The sequence below is a fragment of the Loxodonta africana genome, chromosome 4 (genome assembly GCF_030014295.1).
Source record: "Loxodonta africana isolate mLoxAfr1 chromosome 4, mLoxAfr1.hap2, whole genome shotgun sequence".
In the NCBI taxonomy this organism is placed as follows: Eukaryota; Metazoa; Chordata; class Mammalia; order Proboscidea; family Elephantidae; genus Loxodonta; species Loxodonta africana.
Genome location: NC_087345.1, coordinates 37,309,930 through 37,326,504, shown reverse-complemented (window position 1 = coordinate 37,326,504; position 16,575 = coordinate 37,309,930). Strand labels below are relative to the sequence as shown.

The window sequence follows — 16,575 nt, the reverse complement described above, 5'->3', positions numbered from 1 at the left end:
ATGGTTTTTTTTTTTAATTTTCACTACTCAAAGTTTATATGTGTCCATTTACAGAGTAGTGGAGAATGGTGAGAGGGGAGAAGGGAGAAGGGAGGAGACAGAGATGAACAAGGTGGGGGCAACTGCACTTTTGCCAGCTCTTTGATACCACCCTAGTTACGGTACACACTCTCTATAGATCTTATTCACTTCAAGGTTTCAATTACTAAGAGATGACTCCTGAGTGTCTCCCTAGCCTGGCTGTCTCTTCTGAAATCAACTCATAAATCCACACCTCCTTGACATCTCCATTTGAGCTTCTTAAAGGCACCTCACCTGCGGACACCCTTTTAGCTCAGGAACAAAACAAGACTAAAGGGGCACACTAGCCCAGGGGCAAGGACTAGAAGGCAGGAGGGGACAGGAAATCTGGTAATAGGGTACCCAAGGTCGAGAAGGGAGTGTGTTGACACGTCGTGGAGTTGTTAACCAATGTCATAAAACAATATGTGTACCGTTTAACGAGAAGCTAGCTTGTTTTGTAAACCTTCATCTAAAGTACAATAAAAATAAATATTTTTAATAAAAAAAAAAGCACCTCAAATTGAACATGGTCATGTATGGATTTATGTATCACACTCCCCCCAGACTCCAGCCAATCAATCATGTTTCCCCTCTGCTGTTCCTTTCTCAGAAAACATCACCATGATCCACCAAGTTCCTCACACCAGAAGACTGTGAGACATTCCCTGATAACCCCTTCATCTAATCTATCACCCAGCCCTGTTGATCTCACATCCATTATCTATCCCAGTTAGCTCACTTCTCTCTCCTCCCACGGCCACCACCCAGTCTAAGTCACCACTTGCCTGCAATAACCTTACACTATTTTCTCTACACATCCTTTTGTTCCCCAACTCCATGAATCCATTTGCCACAAAGCAGTCCAAGTGCTCTTTTAAAGATGCATATTTGATGTCACTCTTTTTCTTAAGAACTTTCCAGTCCATAACATGGCTCTTCGAGGCCTGGCATAGTCCAGACCTAGTCAATCTCTCTAGCCTCATTTAATGCCAGCCCCCTTGTCACCATGCTGACCATACTGGCCTTTTTCCATTTCTGAAAAGGAGCATCTACCTGCCTCAGGGCCTGAATGTCCATACAGTATGCTCTGCCTGAAATGTTCCTCTTCCTACTCCCTCCCCTCTTTAGCAGTGGATCTCCTAGTCATCTTTTCCATCACACCACAGTTGTTGCTTCCTGGGCGAAGCCTTCTGTGACCCATCAGACTAAGCCAAGTCTCCCTCTGGCCTTCTTTCCCCAACACCAGGCCATAAGCTGTGTGAGGGCAGGGACTAGGCCCATCTTGCTGTGCTGCTGTTGCCTCTGCAAAGAGCCTACTGCCAGGCACACAGCAGGTACCACACATCTGTTGAATACTAAAGAGACTGGGTGCCAGTATTAGGATGTGAAATTGAGAGCAAAAAACGTCTATCCCCTTTGGGAGAAAAATACCTGACCAGAGGCAATACAATGTGCCTCTTTAGTTCGCTACTCTATTATCTAACTCATTTACCAATATGCATTTGTTCAATTAAAATGCAGTCATCTTTTCAAAGTTTTAAACAAGCATAATGGCTTCAACATTGACTTGCTTTTCTTCTGCTGAATATACTCTACGGGCCAAAGAAAAGGGCTCTCTGTTGCTATAGTAACTTTCATTACACTAGGCTACCAACAAGAAAAGGTAAAACTTGTGCAGATCCTTACATCCTAAAACGTGCTTGCTTTCTTGGGTACATTATAAACCTACTATAGTAACAGGCATATGCCGCAGAGATCATGCATTCTTTTCAACCACTTGGGGTGAAGGCTTCCTCCATTTTAGGCATGAAATGGAAAAGGCAATAGAGCAAAACAAAAAATGAATTAGCAATGAATTATTCAAATTCATTAACCTACTATTAAACCAAACCAAACCCACTGCTATCGAGTCGATTCCAACACATAGTGACCTCAGAGGACAGAGCAGAACTGCCCCATGGGGTTTCCAAGGAGCAGCCAATAGATTAGAACAGCTGACCTTTTGGTTAATAGCCGATCTCTTAACCACTGAGCCACCAGGGCTCCAATCTACTGCTGGGTATATGAATTACATGTACAGATGACTGATATCAGAACTGCCTTGGAACTGTCATTAAATTTTTTTGCTACAAGGTAAAACCCAAGAAGATTAAGCAGTCAACTGCAAGGAGTTTTAGTCATGGCATTAAGAGATATTCAGTCCCACAATTTTCAGTGCCTCTTCAGGCCTAGTATTTAATATACTACTGGGAGTAAGGATAGATGGAGTATCTTTAAACATTTTTAATTAGGAGTTCAGGATTAAAACAGAAACCAAAACTCAATTGCTTAAAAAAATAAAATTCCTGCATCCTTGTAGAAAACAGCCACCTTCACTCACACTAGCCCATCCCCTTGGTACAACCTCACCTGTAAGAGCAAAAGAAACAAGAAATAAGATGAAGTTGAACTGGCCCAACTGCCAGAAGCCCTGAGGAATACGGCTACACGACAGTATAATAAAAAGATTAGCCAACATTTATTGACTGCTTGTTATGTGTGAGGCAAAGATTTTCATACTTTACATGTATTATCCCATCTAACCCTCTCAACAACCTTTTGAGGGAGAGCTTATTAATATTTCCATTTTATAGATGAGGAGACTGAGGCACAGGGAGCTTACTTGTCCACAGTCATGCAAAGAATAAGTGGTAGAGCCAGGATTCTAGCCATCACGATAAGAAAGACCTCTCCAGTCACTTACACAGATGTCATCCTTGTACTTCTGAGCTAGAATGGAACTAGAAAATGTTGAAATGAACTCTTGAACTTTTACATTCCCTTTATGAAGTCCATTTATCTGACCTCTTCACCCCTAACATGTTTCTTAAAAAGGGAGGAACTATCCCTCCCAAATAAGAAAACCAGTCTTGAGCCACACATTCAGACATGACCTGGTGATATCTCAGATATGTTCTAAAATAGAATAGCCTAAGACACTGTCTGTACTGGTCACCTAACAACACTTCACAGATAAATGGATTCTAGTTTTTCAAACTCATCAGTGGTTTGCTAAGTCTCCTAGCCCAGAGCAGGGTCAAAAATCTCTGAAGCGTCTTCTATTCCAAAGGAAGGTCAGTGGTCTCTGAAAGCAAACATCTCTTAGCATCTCTGATGCTTTGGTTCCCAGAATTGTCCCATCTGGGTTTAGCAAAAGGCCAGGCTGTGACACAGAGTGGAATAAAACAGGGGCAGTTGGGACTCCGGTTCACACATTGTAGGAGAAATCTGCACCTTTATGTTTCAACTTTCTCCCTTCTAAAGCGGGGTCTGAATAGCCAACAGCCTTTACAGAGCTGGACAAATACCTACTACCTAAAAAGAAAATTTTAAAACTGAAGCTAAGCATTACTTGAAGATTACATTCTTTTGCTAAAAAAAAAAATAATAATAAACGAAGTTGACCAAGAAGCCCAGGGTTGTTTCATTACGGCACTAGTATCAATTAGGAAATATTGGAACGTGCCTTTATTTATACTGATCCAGGTATAATCTACCCACTTGGGTCCTACTTATCCCTTCAAGTACCACGTTATCCAGGACGTTCATTCACATGCATTATTCAAGGACTTTTTCTGAGACCTTGTTCAAGTCACTCAACCTTTCTGTGCATCAGCCTCCACATCTGAGATATGGGGATAAAATTTATTTTATCCCCATTTTATGTAATAGGAACTCCCTTGTAGAGATATTGTGAGGAGTATACGAGGGAAAAAGGGTAAAGTGCTTTGTGAGTGCCTGACACACAGTATGCACTCAATGCTTGAAATTCTTATGAAACTTAGAATATGAAAGCTACTATTTTATAGATGAGCAAATCGACTCGAGGCTTGCTCAAGACCCCACAGCTAGTAAATGGCAGATCTGGGACTGGACTCCAACGTTTGGCCGCTAAGTGACTGGCTGCCTCACCACTGTAAAGCTTGTTGGGCACTGCAGGTCTGAATTTCTGTGGCTTTCAGAGTCTGTGCCATGTAATTTGGCATTTGTTTATGCTGTCTTGAGCGGCTTGACCTAACTCCTGACTCCCTCTAGGCAGCAAACTTAATGAAGGTGGGTTTGTCTCACACGCTTAAATTTTTTAAAAAATTTAGTGGTGGTGGGGAGGGCAGTTTAAGCGATGGGCTTGGGATAGATAATAAATTCTTATTAACTGATTTAGGTGGAAAGTGCACAGAGTATAGCTTACTTACATAATGTTTATAACATGAGCTAATGGCGGATGAGAAATGTTTGTGCACAGAAAACACCTTGCCCACTGTTCTGGAAAGTCTTTAGGGTTTAAGGGTGATTTACTTAGTTCGTTCAATGAATTCAAGCCTGGAAAGAGCCAGTGTGAATGCCTAATCATGAGAGAAACGGCACCTGGATGTCCCTCGACCGTTCGTAGGCTTGATAGGCCACCTTCTCCTCGATGCTGGCCAGCTCCTGTTTCAGGTTGGCTGTCTCGTGTTGATGCAGCTCCGTTAGGTCATGGAGCTGGTCTTCCAGTCGTTCGTACCTTTACAAAGACAGGAGCCGATTCTAAGCGTGACATTTCAGAGATCTTCAAACAGCACATCCTAGAACTGATATCCTTTTTATCTTACTGCTGCCAGTAACCCTTGGCTTGTTTTTAGCCCCTGGCAGAGTGTTCCCCCTGACCTCTAAAAGAATAAGTCTAGCTGCAGGAAATGCTTTTTTGGATTACCCTGAATCAAGGTCTGTGAAGGACTTACAGTCTCAACTGTCTGTCCTGACTGCTGAGTTTCATGCCAACAAATATGGTTTTTCCACTCATATCAGACCAAAACCTTACCTGGCTGCGGTGAAGGCAGGATAGACCTTGTCAGCTAATGCATTCAGCAGGGCCAGAGACAGGGCTGTCCAGGGTCCTGCTCAAGGCAAGGACCCACTGGAATCTGTGGTAACTTCCCCCTCTTCCATCCCCCACAGTGCCTAGGGGTTCATGGCCAAGGTTCTTGCACACCAGAGAGCCCATGATGGGAAAGCCATACTTTTAGTACCAACTTCTACTGGAGCCTATTCCTCTGTTTTCCAATGCCCACACTCATACTGAATACATTTTTCAGCTCTTGGAACTAAAGTGACAGTAAAAAAAATATGCTTATTACTAACTAAAGATGGCTTATCAGGTGGCATTTCTAAAAGTTCAAACCTAAAGTAACAGAAATACAAAGGTTCCCATTCCCACCCCTAACTTTCCCTCCTTCACAGAGGAGAGGGATTTGTCTTATATTTGAAATGTCACAATGTCTACTTTGAAAAGGAAGTGCTGTTTGGGGAAGATGCATTAGCCTGCAATGGCCTCCCTGAATGCTAGTTTTAGATGCTTATATAGGTCATCTGATGGAATCGTTGGAAAAGGGGGGGAGGGGGCAAAAGAATTTAATTCAGATTTAATGATTATTCTCAGTTATGATCTCATAGGTGTCAAATGGTGGTGGTGCTGTAAATAAGCCTTTTAAAGGTCTCTTAAGTAAGCAAAACAGTAGATGGCTGTATCATGGGAATCACAAATATAACTACAGGAGAAATGAAAGCAAAAACAGTCCTAAGTTTATGTAAATGCATACCTGTGACTTGGTATAAAATTTGCCTCCAAAAAATGCCATATCCCAAACTACTCTGGTGTGATTAAAGTTGACACACCCTGGAAAATCTACGACTCAGAAAATAGTTCTTATGTGACAAAGACACTGAAGCCAAAGTTGCATGGGGAAAGTCAAAGACAACCGGTTCATAAAACAGGTGAGTTGGGAAAAGACACATTTCTAAATTAATACAAAGTCACACCAGATAAAAAACAATCTGCAAGCTAAATTTGAAAGTTAAATGTTATAATATGTAATAGGCATTTCGTTATTTACAATTTTAGAAGTTAACATTCATTTTGACCAAAAAATTTGGAGGGATGCTTCTATTGAGAAAATGGAGGAAAATCACCTCATACTGGGGGCACGGACACGAAAAAAAAAAAAAAAAGCTATAAACACATAAAAGCCAGCCTTCAAAATAACTGACTTTTAAAATTAGCTAATATAACCCACAGGATTTTAATTTATACTTTAATCTTAAGATTACTTTTGAAAGCACGTCATTTAGGGTGAAAAGTTTGATGAGAAAAATAAAATATGTAAAAAAAAATGCAGTATGGCAGTATATGAACACTTCGAGATTGATGGACCAAATAAAATCTACCTTGTTGAACAATGAATTAGTCTTTTACCTGACTCAGTAATGGAATCAAAAATAGACCTATGAATTAGTATAGTGAGTCTTTAGAGTTCTACTGAATCAGGACCCTCAGATGCATACGCATCATAGACTATATAGTGTATTCTAACAGACTCACACATATAATGGCTTTTCTAAATAGTTAGCTATAAGTCACAAATTATAAAACTTAGAGAGTCATGAAGTATGAAAAGGACTGTTGATTCCTAAATGCCTTTTGACCCATGTCCATATTCATGGAAAACACAGCCATTAACATATCACTTTCAAGCAGAAGGTATCTCTGTAGTTAGTAACTTATGGTTCTAATACCAGTAGAATAATTAGAAATACCTGTATCTCTCCTCTTGCAGGGTCTGGGAAATAAAACCGTATTCTCTCTTAAACTGCACCTTCAGTGCCTCGATGTCCTCGGCCAGCTGTGCCTGGGTGTCCTTGATCTCCCTCAGTTCCTCCAGGATCATGGTGAGTTTCCCCTGGCTGTCCAGCATGCTGGCCCCGCCAGCCCCAAAGGACTGGTTCCCATTACTGTCAGCAGAGCCTGACGTGCCGCTTGAACACTCGTCATCGCTGCCATATTTGGGTTTGTTCACAATGGTGGCGCTGCCCCCGTAGGCCCTTGCACTTGCCTCGGGCCTAAACTCCTCTAAGGAGTTTTTCAAGTGAGCGATGTTGTCAGCGCTGCCAAACTTATTCCGGATCAAGTTGGCAAACTCTCTGGATTTATTGAAAACAAACACAGGTGGAGTGAGGGATACCCCTGGCATGCCCGACTTACTACTCTCCATGCTGTGGGGAGCAGTTCGAGATTTCATGTGGGCATCTTTCAGAGAGGGCTGCATGTCCTTCAGGTTGTCTTTGGAAATGTCCTTTGAGCTTCTGGAGGCTCCATTTTGTTCGATCTCCCTGAGCTTTCTGTGATATTGCTCTAACTTCTTCTGCAGCTGGGCAATGGAGTGTGCTGATTTCTGATTCTTCTTCTCAAAAACCTGTTTGATACGTCCAGCCTGCTGCTTGTCTGCACTGTTAACTAGTTTCAGATACTCTGCAACATTCCCATCGCGAGAGGTTTGCTCGATTTTTATCTGCTCTGTTACCTTTAAAATTTTTTGCTTCAGGCTGTCTGCAGCGAGTTTGACCTTGTGAAAGTCCAGGATGCCATCTGGTACGTCAAAGTTGAGGTTGGTGTCTGAACCCCCTCGGCGTATGTTCAGGGGCAGGCTTAGGGTATTCATGTCATGACGTTCTACCTGAAAAAGGCAGGAAAGAGATATTTTAAATTTTCAAATCAGAGAGACTTACTGTGATAATACGTGCGTACACATATACTTTAAGTCCTAGATTTCCAAACTGCCAAGTGTTCACAGGATAAAAACTTCCCACTATCCTCTCAAGTTCAATGCTGGACAGCCCAATTCTTTTCTACATCCGTGAACACTGACTGTGAGATTCAGATCTCCCCAAAAAAAAAAAACCAAACCCACTGCCATCAAGTCGATTCCGACTCATAATGACCCTATAGGGCAGAGTAGAACTGCCCCATAGAGTTTCCGAGGAGTGCCTGGCGGATTCCAACTGCTGACATTTTGGTTAGCAGCTGAAGCATTTAACCACTACGCCACGAGGGTTTCCTCAGGTCTCCCAGGGTACCCAATTTTCTGTCTAATTAGATGATAACTCTTGGTTCCCAGGGTAGAAAATGCGGAATACAAGGAGGTCACCAGTAAGTCACTGTTTTCCAAAGTGCCCAGGTAACCAGGATGCCTGCCATAGCCCATTCACTGAGTTTCACCAACCTGGGAAAGGCATCCAATTCAGAATTCAATTGTTTAACAGAGGGAGAATGGGGGCAAAAAGAAAAAGGAAAAAAGAAAAGTGAAGTTCCTGCAGGTGCATACATCAACACTAGAAAATTATTTCCTTAACAGAATCATTAAACAGACATGATTGAATAAAAGGTGCAGGATTAATTTTAATGATTAATACAACCATAATATTTAGAAATGAAAACAACTCCAAACCACAATCACAGTAATTCTTTCTGTTAAATAACGATAATATTAAGACCATGTGAAAAAGCTGTCTCATTCATGGGCCACTTAGGGAAAAGAACTGCAAAGTGACAATGTATGTCCTGGGAAGGGGGTGGCTGGCTTATGCTTTAAGGGGGGAAGGCACTCTGTGTGTCAGGCCCTACTGAGGCTTCATGTAGGTCATCTTGTTTGACCTTCACTACCATGCCAGAGCCCTTGGTGGCATGATGGTTAAGCACTTGGCTGCTACCCAAAAGGTTGGTAGTCAAAACCACTAGCCACTCTGTAGGGAGAAAAGACCCAGCAATCTGCTCTCATAAAGATTACAGCCTAGGAAACCCTATGAGGTAGTTCTACTCTGTCCTATAGTGTTGCTGAGTCGGAGTTGACTCAATGGCACTCACCACCACCACACCAGGCAAAGGATGTGATATGTCCATGTAACGTGTAGAAACTAGGTGTAAAGAGCCAGGATTTGAATCTAAGTCACCCTAACTCTGGGCCCTTTCCACATCAGGACCTCTACTATTAGTGCTCTCAGAAGACTAGAAACAGGTCTTTGGAGAATCTGAAAACAATCTCCAAACAAAGATTCATGAAGTCTACACTGAAGCACAATATTCGGCACAAGTTACCTTTGTTTTTAGGCACTAGTAGGCTGACACAGTAAAAAGTTAGTAAGATATTAAAACGCCTCACACTTAATGAGTGAGCCAAACTTGAATGTGGACCAACAATAAGTGAAAAATCCCACCGGTACAGTAGGATACAACCCCAGGTCGGTGGGTCAGGTCTCCTTCACAACTTCAAGTTTGTTACCATTGTCTTGGCCTTCTCTTTCCACACATAATTGTGCTGTGAATAAGAGACTGTTTCATCTGGCAGAAGACCACTGCGATGAAAAGTCTGGAAAAAGAAAAAATGTCCAACCACTATACAACCAGAAAATAGGATGTATGAAAAAAGGATAAGGGAAATGGCAACTTCACCTGGTCATGAGGGAAGAACAGGTGCAGGGAATAAAGAAGATGCCCAGTGATCACCCTCAGGTGCTAGAAGAATCACCGCAGGAAACTCAAGGTAGCTATATACTGATGGCTCACTAGGAGACCCAAATAGAAATGGGGTCAAATTACAGCCACAAAGAATGTACCACACCTAGAAAACGTTAATTCTGCACAGGGGGGAAAAAAAAAAGCCTTGCTAGTTGCCGTTGAGCCCATTCTGACTCATGGCAATCCCATGTGCTTCAGAGTAAAACTGTGGGCTCCATAAGGTTTTCACAAACGTGATCTTTTAGAAGCAGGTCACCAGGCCTTTCTTCTGAGGTACCTGTGGATGGGTTTAAATTGCCAACCTTTCGATGAGTAGCTGAGCACTCAACCATCTATGCCACCCAAAGATTCCTCTGTTTTGAGGAGACAGGGTGCCTAACCACTGTGGCTAGAAATTTGATTTCACTGAGGATATCAGATCTGATCGTGTTTCTCTACTTTTCAGAAACTTTCTTTGGTTCCTTAATGCCTCTCAAATTATGTAATATTCCCAACCTGGCCACTGTAAGGCCTTAGCTTAGCTTTCAGGCCTCATTTTATACCGGAAAGATACCATGCATCTTAAGTGAACCTTTTAACCCAAAGTGTCCGTAAAGCATGTGAGTCTTCTATGGATTTTCTCATACGTTAAGATATTCACATTGCCTTCACCCATTCATCTCTGCTTATCAAAATTCTCTTGTTGAGACAGAAAGGGCCACATAAATCAGAGACTACATCAGCCTGAGACCAGAAGAACTGATGGTCCCTGGATACAACCGACGACTGCCCTGACAGGAAACACAACAGAGAACCTCTGAGGGAGCAGGAGAGCAATGGGATGCAGATCCCAAATTCTCATAAAAAGACCAGATTTAATGGTCTGACTGAGACTAGAAGGACCCTGGAGGTTATGGTCCCCAGATCTTCTGTTAGCCCAAGACGGGAACCATTCCCAAAGCCAACTCTTCAGACAGGGATTGGACTGGACTATAAGATAAAAAATGATACTGGTGAGGAGTGAGCTTCTTGGATCAAGTAGACACATGACACCATGTGGGCAGCTCCTGTCTGGAGGGGAGATGAGAAGGCAGAGAGGGACAGAAGCTGGCTGAATGGACACGGAAATGGAGGGTGGAGAGAAGGAGTGTGCTGTCTCGTTAGGGCGAGAGCAACTAGGAGTATACAGCCAAGGTGTATATAAATTTTTATATGAGAGACTGACTTGATTAGTAAACCTTCACTTAAAGCACAGTAAAAATTAAAAAAAAAAAAATTCTCTTGTTGTTGTTAGGTGCCGTCGAGTCAGTTCCAACTCATAGTGACCCTATGTTCAAAAGAACAAAACACTGCCCAGTCCTGACTCATCCTCTCAATCATTGCTATGCTTAAGCCCACTGTTGCAGCCCCTGTGTGAACCCATCTTGTTGAAGGTCTACATATTCTTTAAGATCCATTTCAAATGCTACTTTCTCCAAGAAGCTTTTCTTTTCTGTGACCCTCCATGGTGCTCTGTATTTTTCTTGTGGCACTACTGTTACCTCCTTTCATCATACTCATCCATGTACACTGCAAGCTCCTTCAGGGGACAGATGGTGGCATATTCGTCCTTATACTCAGCCTGCAGTGCTAGCACTGTCCCTTACTCACAGGAGGTTGTCAATAAATGTTTGCTGAGCTATAAGTGACAGAATTCTTTATTCCAGGACAGTCTACACTGAATCCTTTCAAGATACATTTTAATAGAATCAAAAAATGACCCTGGAAGTTTTGCCCATATAGACTTGACACTTCCAGTAGAGGTGCTTTCCCAATATCTAAATAATTCCACATCATCTTAACTGACTCAACTAAATGAAGATTTTCTGGGTATCAGTGTGCCACAAGATACACAATGAATGAAGACCTTAAAACTTTAATTGAAGTATAAATATTTACACAGAGAAAAGTAAGTATAAAGTTCAATGAATTTTCACAAACTGAACACAGCGTGTAACCAGCATCCAGTAAAAGAAATACAACAAAAGATCCCCACTGACATCCCTCCAGTCACAACTACATCGTCCTGCCTCCAAGGGTAACTATGATCATGACATCTAATATAACATACATTAGTTTTTCCTCTTACATAAATGCACTCTTCTGTGCTTTTTGCTTGACGTTGTGAAATTCCTAAGAACTGTTCTCATCTTCCTGGAGCTCATAGATAAGAACAGATTCAGTTATAAAAACCTGCTTGACAGTCTCTATGGAGAAGTCCATCAGAACTTCTGAAGATACAAAGGTTTTCATACCTTACCTTACCAAACTCAGCAATAAGTCACCACCTGTCCTTCTTCCTTTAATGCTCAACCCCATCCCAGCTGGCCATCCAGCTCTGTAGTCTCCCTATAACGAGCTTTGCTCTCTTACTGCTCGGTCAGGACAGCCTTGCACATACAAGAATGATGATGCACAGATGGCCAGCTGACTTCTGGCTCGCTTTAAAGTGTTATAACAATGCTTGGCATGTCCCCTGGAGTCCAGGTTGGGGGAAGCAACGGAATTTACACTTCAAATCAATCACTCTTGCTGCCCATCAGCAAATCTCAGTTAAAAATGTTTGAGGAGGGCATAATGTTGTTGGGCTGCACCTTTTATGATTCTATTGTTGCATGGATAATCAAGAGCTGGCTATACATATCATCATTATATGCCCATAAATTCCCTGAACACAAACCGATACGTGTATGCGTTAGGAAGAAAGGAGTCCTGGGGCTCAGTGGTTAAGCCCTTGGCTGCTAACCAAAAGGTTGGTGGTTCGAACCCATCAGCAACTCCATGAAGAAAGATGTGGCAGTCTGCATATGTAAAAGATTTATGGCCTTGGAAACCCTATGAAACAGTTCTACTTGGTCCTATAGGGCTGCTATGAGTCAGAATCGACTTGACAAGCAATGGGTTTGATTAGGAATAAAGTTATGAGAGTCCTCAATCCTTCATTTAATCTGGATGTGGCACTGAGGGTAGGTCCCTGGGTGATGCAAATGTTTTGCCACTGACTACTAACCTAAAGGTTGGTGGTTCAAACCTACCTGGCAGCACCACGGAAGGCCTGGCAATCTGCTTTGGTAAAGCTTACAGGCAAGAAAACCCTATGGAACAGTTCTACTCTGTAACACACGGGGTTGCTGTAAGTCAGAATCGGCCTGACGGCAATGGGTTTGGTTTGGTTTTGGCACTGAGAGGAGCTATATAGTGCAGCTTTGTTTCACAGGAGGACATGAGGGAGGAGGACAAAGTTTCACGGATCACCTCTAGTCAACAACATGTATGTGGACTCTGAATCAGGAGACATGTGTTCTAGTTTTGAGGCCAACACTGAATAGCTGTGTGTTCTTGGGTAAATCAAGTCACACCTGTGGGCTTCGACTTCCTAATCTATAAAACGAGGAGAACCAGATGATTCAGAGGTTTGTTGATGTTGTTAGGTGCTGTCGAGTTCATTCCAACTCATAGGGACCCTGTGTACATCAGAACGAAACACTACCCGGTCCTGTGCCATCCTCATGATCGTTGTTCTGCTTGTGCCCATTATTGCAGCCACTGTGTCAATCCATCTTGTGAAGGGCCTTCCTCTTTTCCACTGACGCTCTACTTCTCCAAGCATGATGTCCTTCTCTAGGGACTGATCCCTCCTGACAAGATGTCCAAAGTATAGGAGATGAAGTCTCACCTTCTTGCCTCTAAGGAACACTCTGGCTGTACTTTTTCCAAGACAGATTTGTTCGTCCTTCCCGCAGTCCATGGTGTATTTAATATTCTTTGCCAACGCCCTAACTCAAAGGCGTCAATTCTTCTTCTGTCTTCCTTATTCATTGCCCAGCTTTCGCATGCATATGAGGCGAGTGAAAACACCATGGCTTGGGTTAGGCACATCTTAGTCTTTTAAAGTGATGTCTTTGCTTTTTAATGCTTTAAAGAGGTCTTTTGCAGCAGATTTGCCCAATGCAATGCACTGTTTGATTTCTTGATTGATTCAGAGCTAACACTGTGTAATTCCATGAACTGTAACCCACGCTATCTTTGCTATGAGACAGTATCAGGTCATAGTCAAGACCATGGGCTCTAGAGAATGACTGCTTTGGTTTCCATCCTGGCACCACTCTTATGAGCTGTGTGACCTTGCACAAATGACATCCTTTGTGGCCTCAGTTTCCTCTTCTGTAAAATGGAGATACTAATTCTTCAAAGAGCTGCAAACAGAATTAAGTGAGACAGTTCATATAATATGCTTCAAGAGCTCCTGACACATAGTGTGGGTTCAATAAATGTTTGCCATTGTGACTGTCCCAATTTCATTTTTAAAAATGTACCTGTATATAAAAACCTGAAAGGAAAACAAACTCCAAAGTGTTAACAATGGTTATCTTTGCACCCTCAGGTTATAAGAATTCTTTTTATTTTTTAATTATGCTTTCATATTTCCTGATTTAAAAAAAAAAAATGAACACGTGTTACTGTTTTGGCAGAAAACAAGCTGTTTTTAGAATTGTCCCCCTAGTCTTTTTCAGTTCTCCTAGAATTACTCGGCTATTATGACCTGACAGGAAAGGCAGATCACCAGCATTAATGAAATGCTTTTCCACTGTTTCTGATAGCATTTTCCTTCCAGCAGAGAGGCATTTCCACTGTCACTTCAATGCTCTGGAACAAAGGCTAAGGAAAAGCCTGAGCCCTGGACAGACGTCACACACGGGCACTGAGTCATCTCTGCAATGAACCAAACCTCCAGCACAACGCCCCATATTAGCTCACCTTACACACTGGGATGGCCAGGCACAACCCAACCATATCAGTGCTGCTCAGAACACACTGGTCAGCCCTCAAGAAAGGGCTGTCTCCTGTGTCAAGTTCAGATTCACTACCTAAAGCTCCAGGAAATGAACAAAAAGAAGACAACCTGTGCTGAGGCACACCACCTAAACCCTTACCCAACAGAACTGGAAAGGAGAATGTGGGGGGTGGGGGGGAACTCCACAAGGAACATGCAGGGGAATAGAGAGGCCAGAACGACAGGTCTGATAACAACTGCTTACTTACTCTCCATGGCCTGATACAATGAGCCTTTGCTTAGAAAAAGCTGCCTGAGCTCAGATATACAAGGAGAGAGTCAGGCCCTTCAAACTGGCTGCCATTTCCAAGGCAACAGATATTTCATAGTACATGTGAGTGCAGTTTTACAGGCAGGCCCAAAAAGAGCCACCACGTTCAGTATCCAAAAGTTTTCCCAAATCTTTGTGGCCTAGGTGTCCAAATCAATAAAGCCGACATCCTGTAGGATTATTCATTTTAGCTGCTAGCGTGGTCCCTAAAGGAGGTGTCTTTATATCTTCTACCAGAAGAACATGAACTTTATACCCCTTTTCTATGAGTAGTATATATGATACCATTAAACCACCTTCCTTCTTGCTATGTTGTGGTCACTTGACCTGCACTTGCAAAATGTCTTGTTAGGGATGCTAACCAAACCATTGGACTCTAGCATCAAACACTTGGTGTTCTTGCTAACTGACTGAACCTGTAGTGGAAAAAAAATCACTCAGAAGGCTTGATAAGCATCCTTGTCATCTGTTTAGACAGACATGTTAATACATTCATATGGATACCTGTACAGAATATGCATTACCTATATTCTCTAGAACAAGAAAGCCACATTTTCTCCCACTACCTGCTAGAAATGAAATATCTTAAAGATCTTCACAAAGTACCCAAAAGGATATTAGTCAAGTGTCTTAGCAAAATATTTGTTCTCATTTGCTTAGACAAAGAACGTTTCCTTTCAGAGTTCAAGTCTGACAATGGTACACTTTGAACTGAAGTAAGTTCACCATGTACAGAACAGGAACTGAGTCACAAGGTTTATCATAAATGGTTTATTCCCCCCCCCTTTTCTTCTCTTAGCATGACTGACACAAGAAACTTTACAGCATCAAAACCCCTATTTCTTGACTGCAGGTAAAGTAAAACTTCATGACTTTTGAATTAAGGAGCATCTAGGACAGGGGCTGAAATGCAGGGTGCCTTTGACAGCCCAATTCTTTCTCTACAGACACTGCAAATTACCAGTGCCAAGGAGATTAGACAAAGTGTTTAAGGTTCTCAAAAACAAATTCTTCAAGCATCTTCAAGCGCTTACAAATACTTGATACTGTAATCAGAAATAATTATCCTCTCATTAGCTTTGTACCAAACAACAGTGGTAGCCTACTTGAGTTACCTGCACTTACAAAATACATACTTCTTCAAACTAGCTTAAAACTCACACTTTCAATTAATACAAACTAATCCCTTACAAAATTAGTCTTACTTTGTAAAGATTTATTACATATTAAGCCTATCGGCGGCACTGGGTCTGGGAAGAATAAACTTAAACAGAACAACCAGAACGCCATTACTAATGAAAGTCTTGACACCTTGTGAAAATGTAACTAATGTTACTGAACAACTTGTTCTGAAATTGTCCAATGGGAAACTAATTTGCTGTTTAAACTTTCATCAAAAACACATTAAAAAAAAATATTAGCTTAAAGACAAAAAGAAGCCAGATCAAAAAAGACCGTATTGTGAAGGGCAGAAGGGTACGGCTGTGGCAATGGAAATCAAACTAACGTTCGCTGAGTTACAAATGCAGGTGAAAGACAGTCACTGTCTCTTCAGGAGGGAACTGTAATATATTGTGAGGCAATATGCAAAGAAGGCAATTTCTAAGACGACGAGGGAGTCCCTGAGGATCCTGTGCATCTTAGAAATGAGCAAGTTTGGGAAAGAAGGCTGAGCACCTAATGCCTGCCCTTCCCCTCTGGAGGCCTGGGCACAAGGAATCCGGCCTTCTTGGAAGGAAGGAGCTCTCCTCTGGGGAGATGGGGGATAGTGCGTTTTGAAGAGAGGAGAAGGAGGGAGCCACGATTTTAATACTAAACAAACAACAAATCTCCTTGATTGAGGCTTTTAGTTGTTATATTCAGGAGAGAAAGAAGAGACGGGCGAATGAGATCCCTTGGACACTAACAACTTTTGGGGGACTCTGGAACTTTCTCCACCCATGTTTGTTATTTCCCAGGGTCTAAAAAAAAAAAAATTTTTTTTTTATTAGTAAAGTCTTTCCAGGTAAAGGGCCTGTGCACTTG

The 16,575-nt window shown here is 42.1% G+C and overlaps 1 protein-coding gene across 1 annotated transcript in view; it reads right to left on the bottom strand.

Annotated features, from left to right (window-relative positions):
- TMCC3 (transmembrane and coiled-coil domain family 3) overlaps positions 1-16,575 on the bottom strand; it is an 82,067-nt gene that overhangs the window by 9,173 nt on the left and 56,319 nt on the right. The window contains exons 2-3 of the mRNA XM_003405264.3: positions 6,673-7,589; positions 4,468-4,603 (exon numbers count right to left, since the gene is read on the bottom strand). Of these exons, the coding sequence (XP_003405312.1) occupies positions 4,468-4,603; positions 6,673-7,589 (1,053 nt within the window). The remainder of the gene's footprint in view (positions 1-4,467; positions 4,604-6,672; positions 7,590-16,575) is intronic.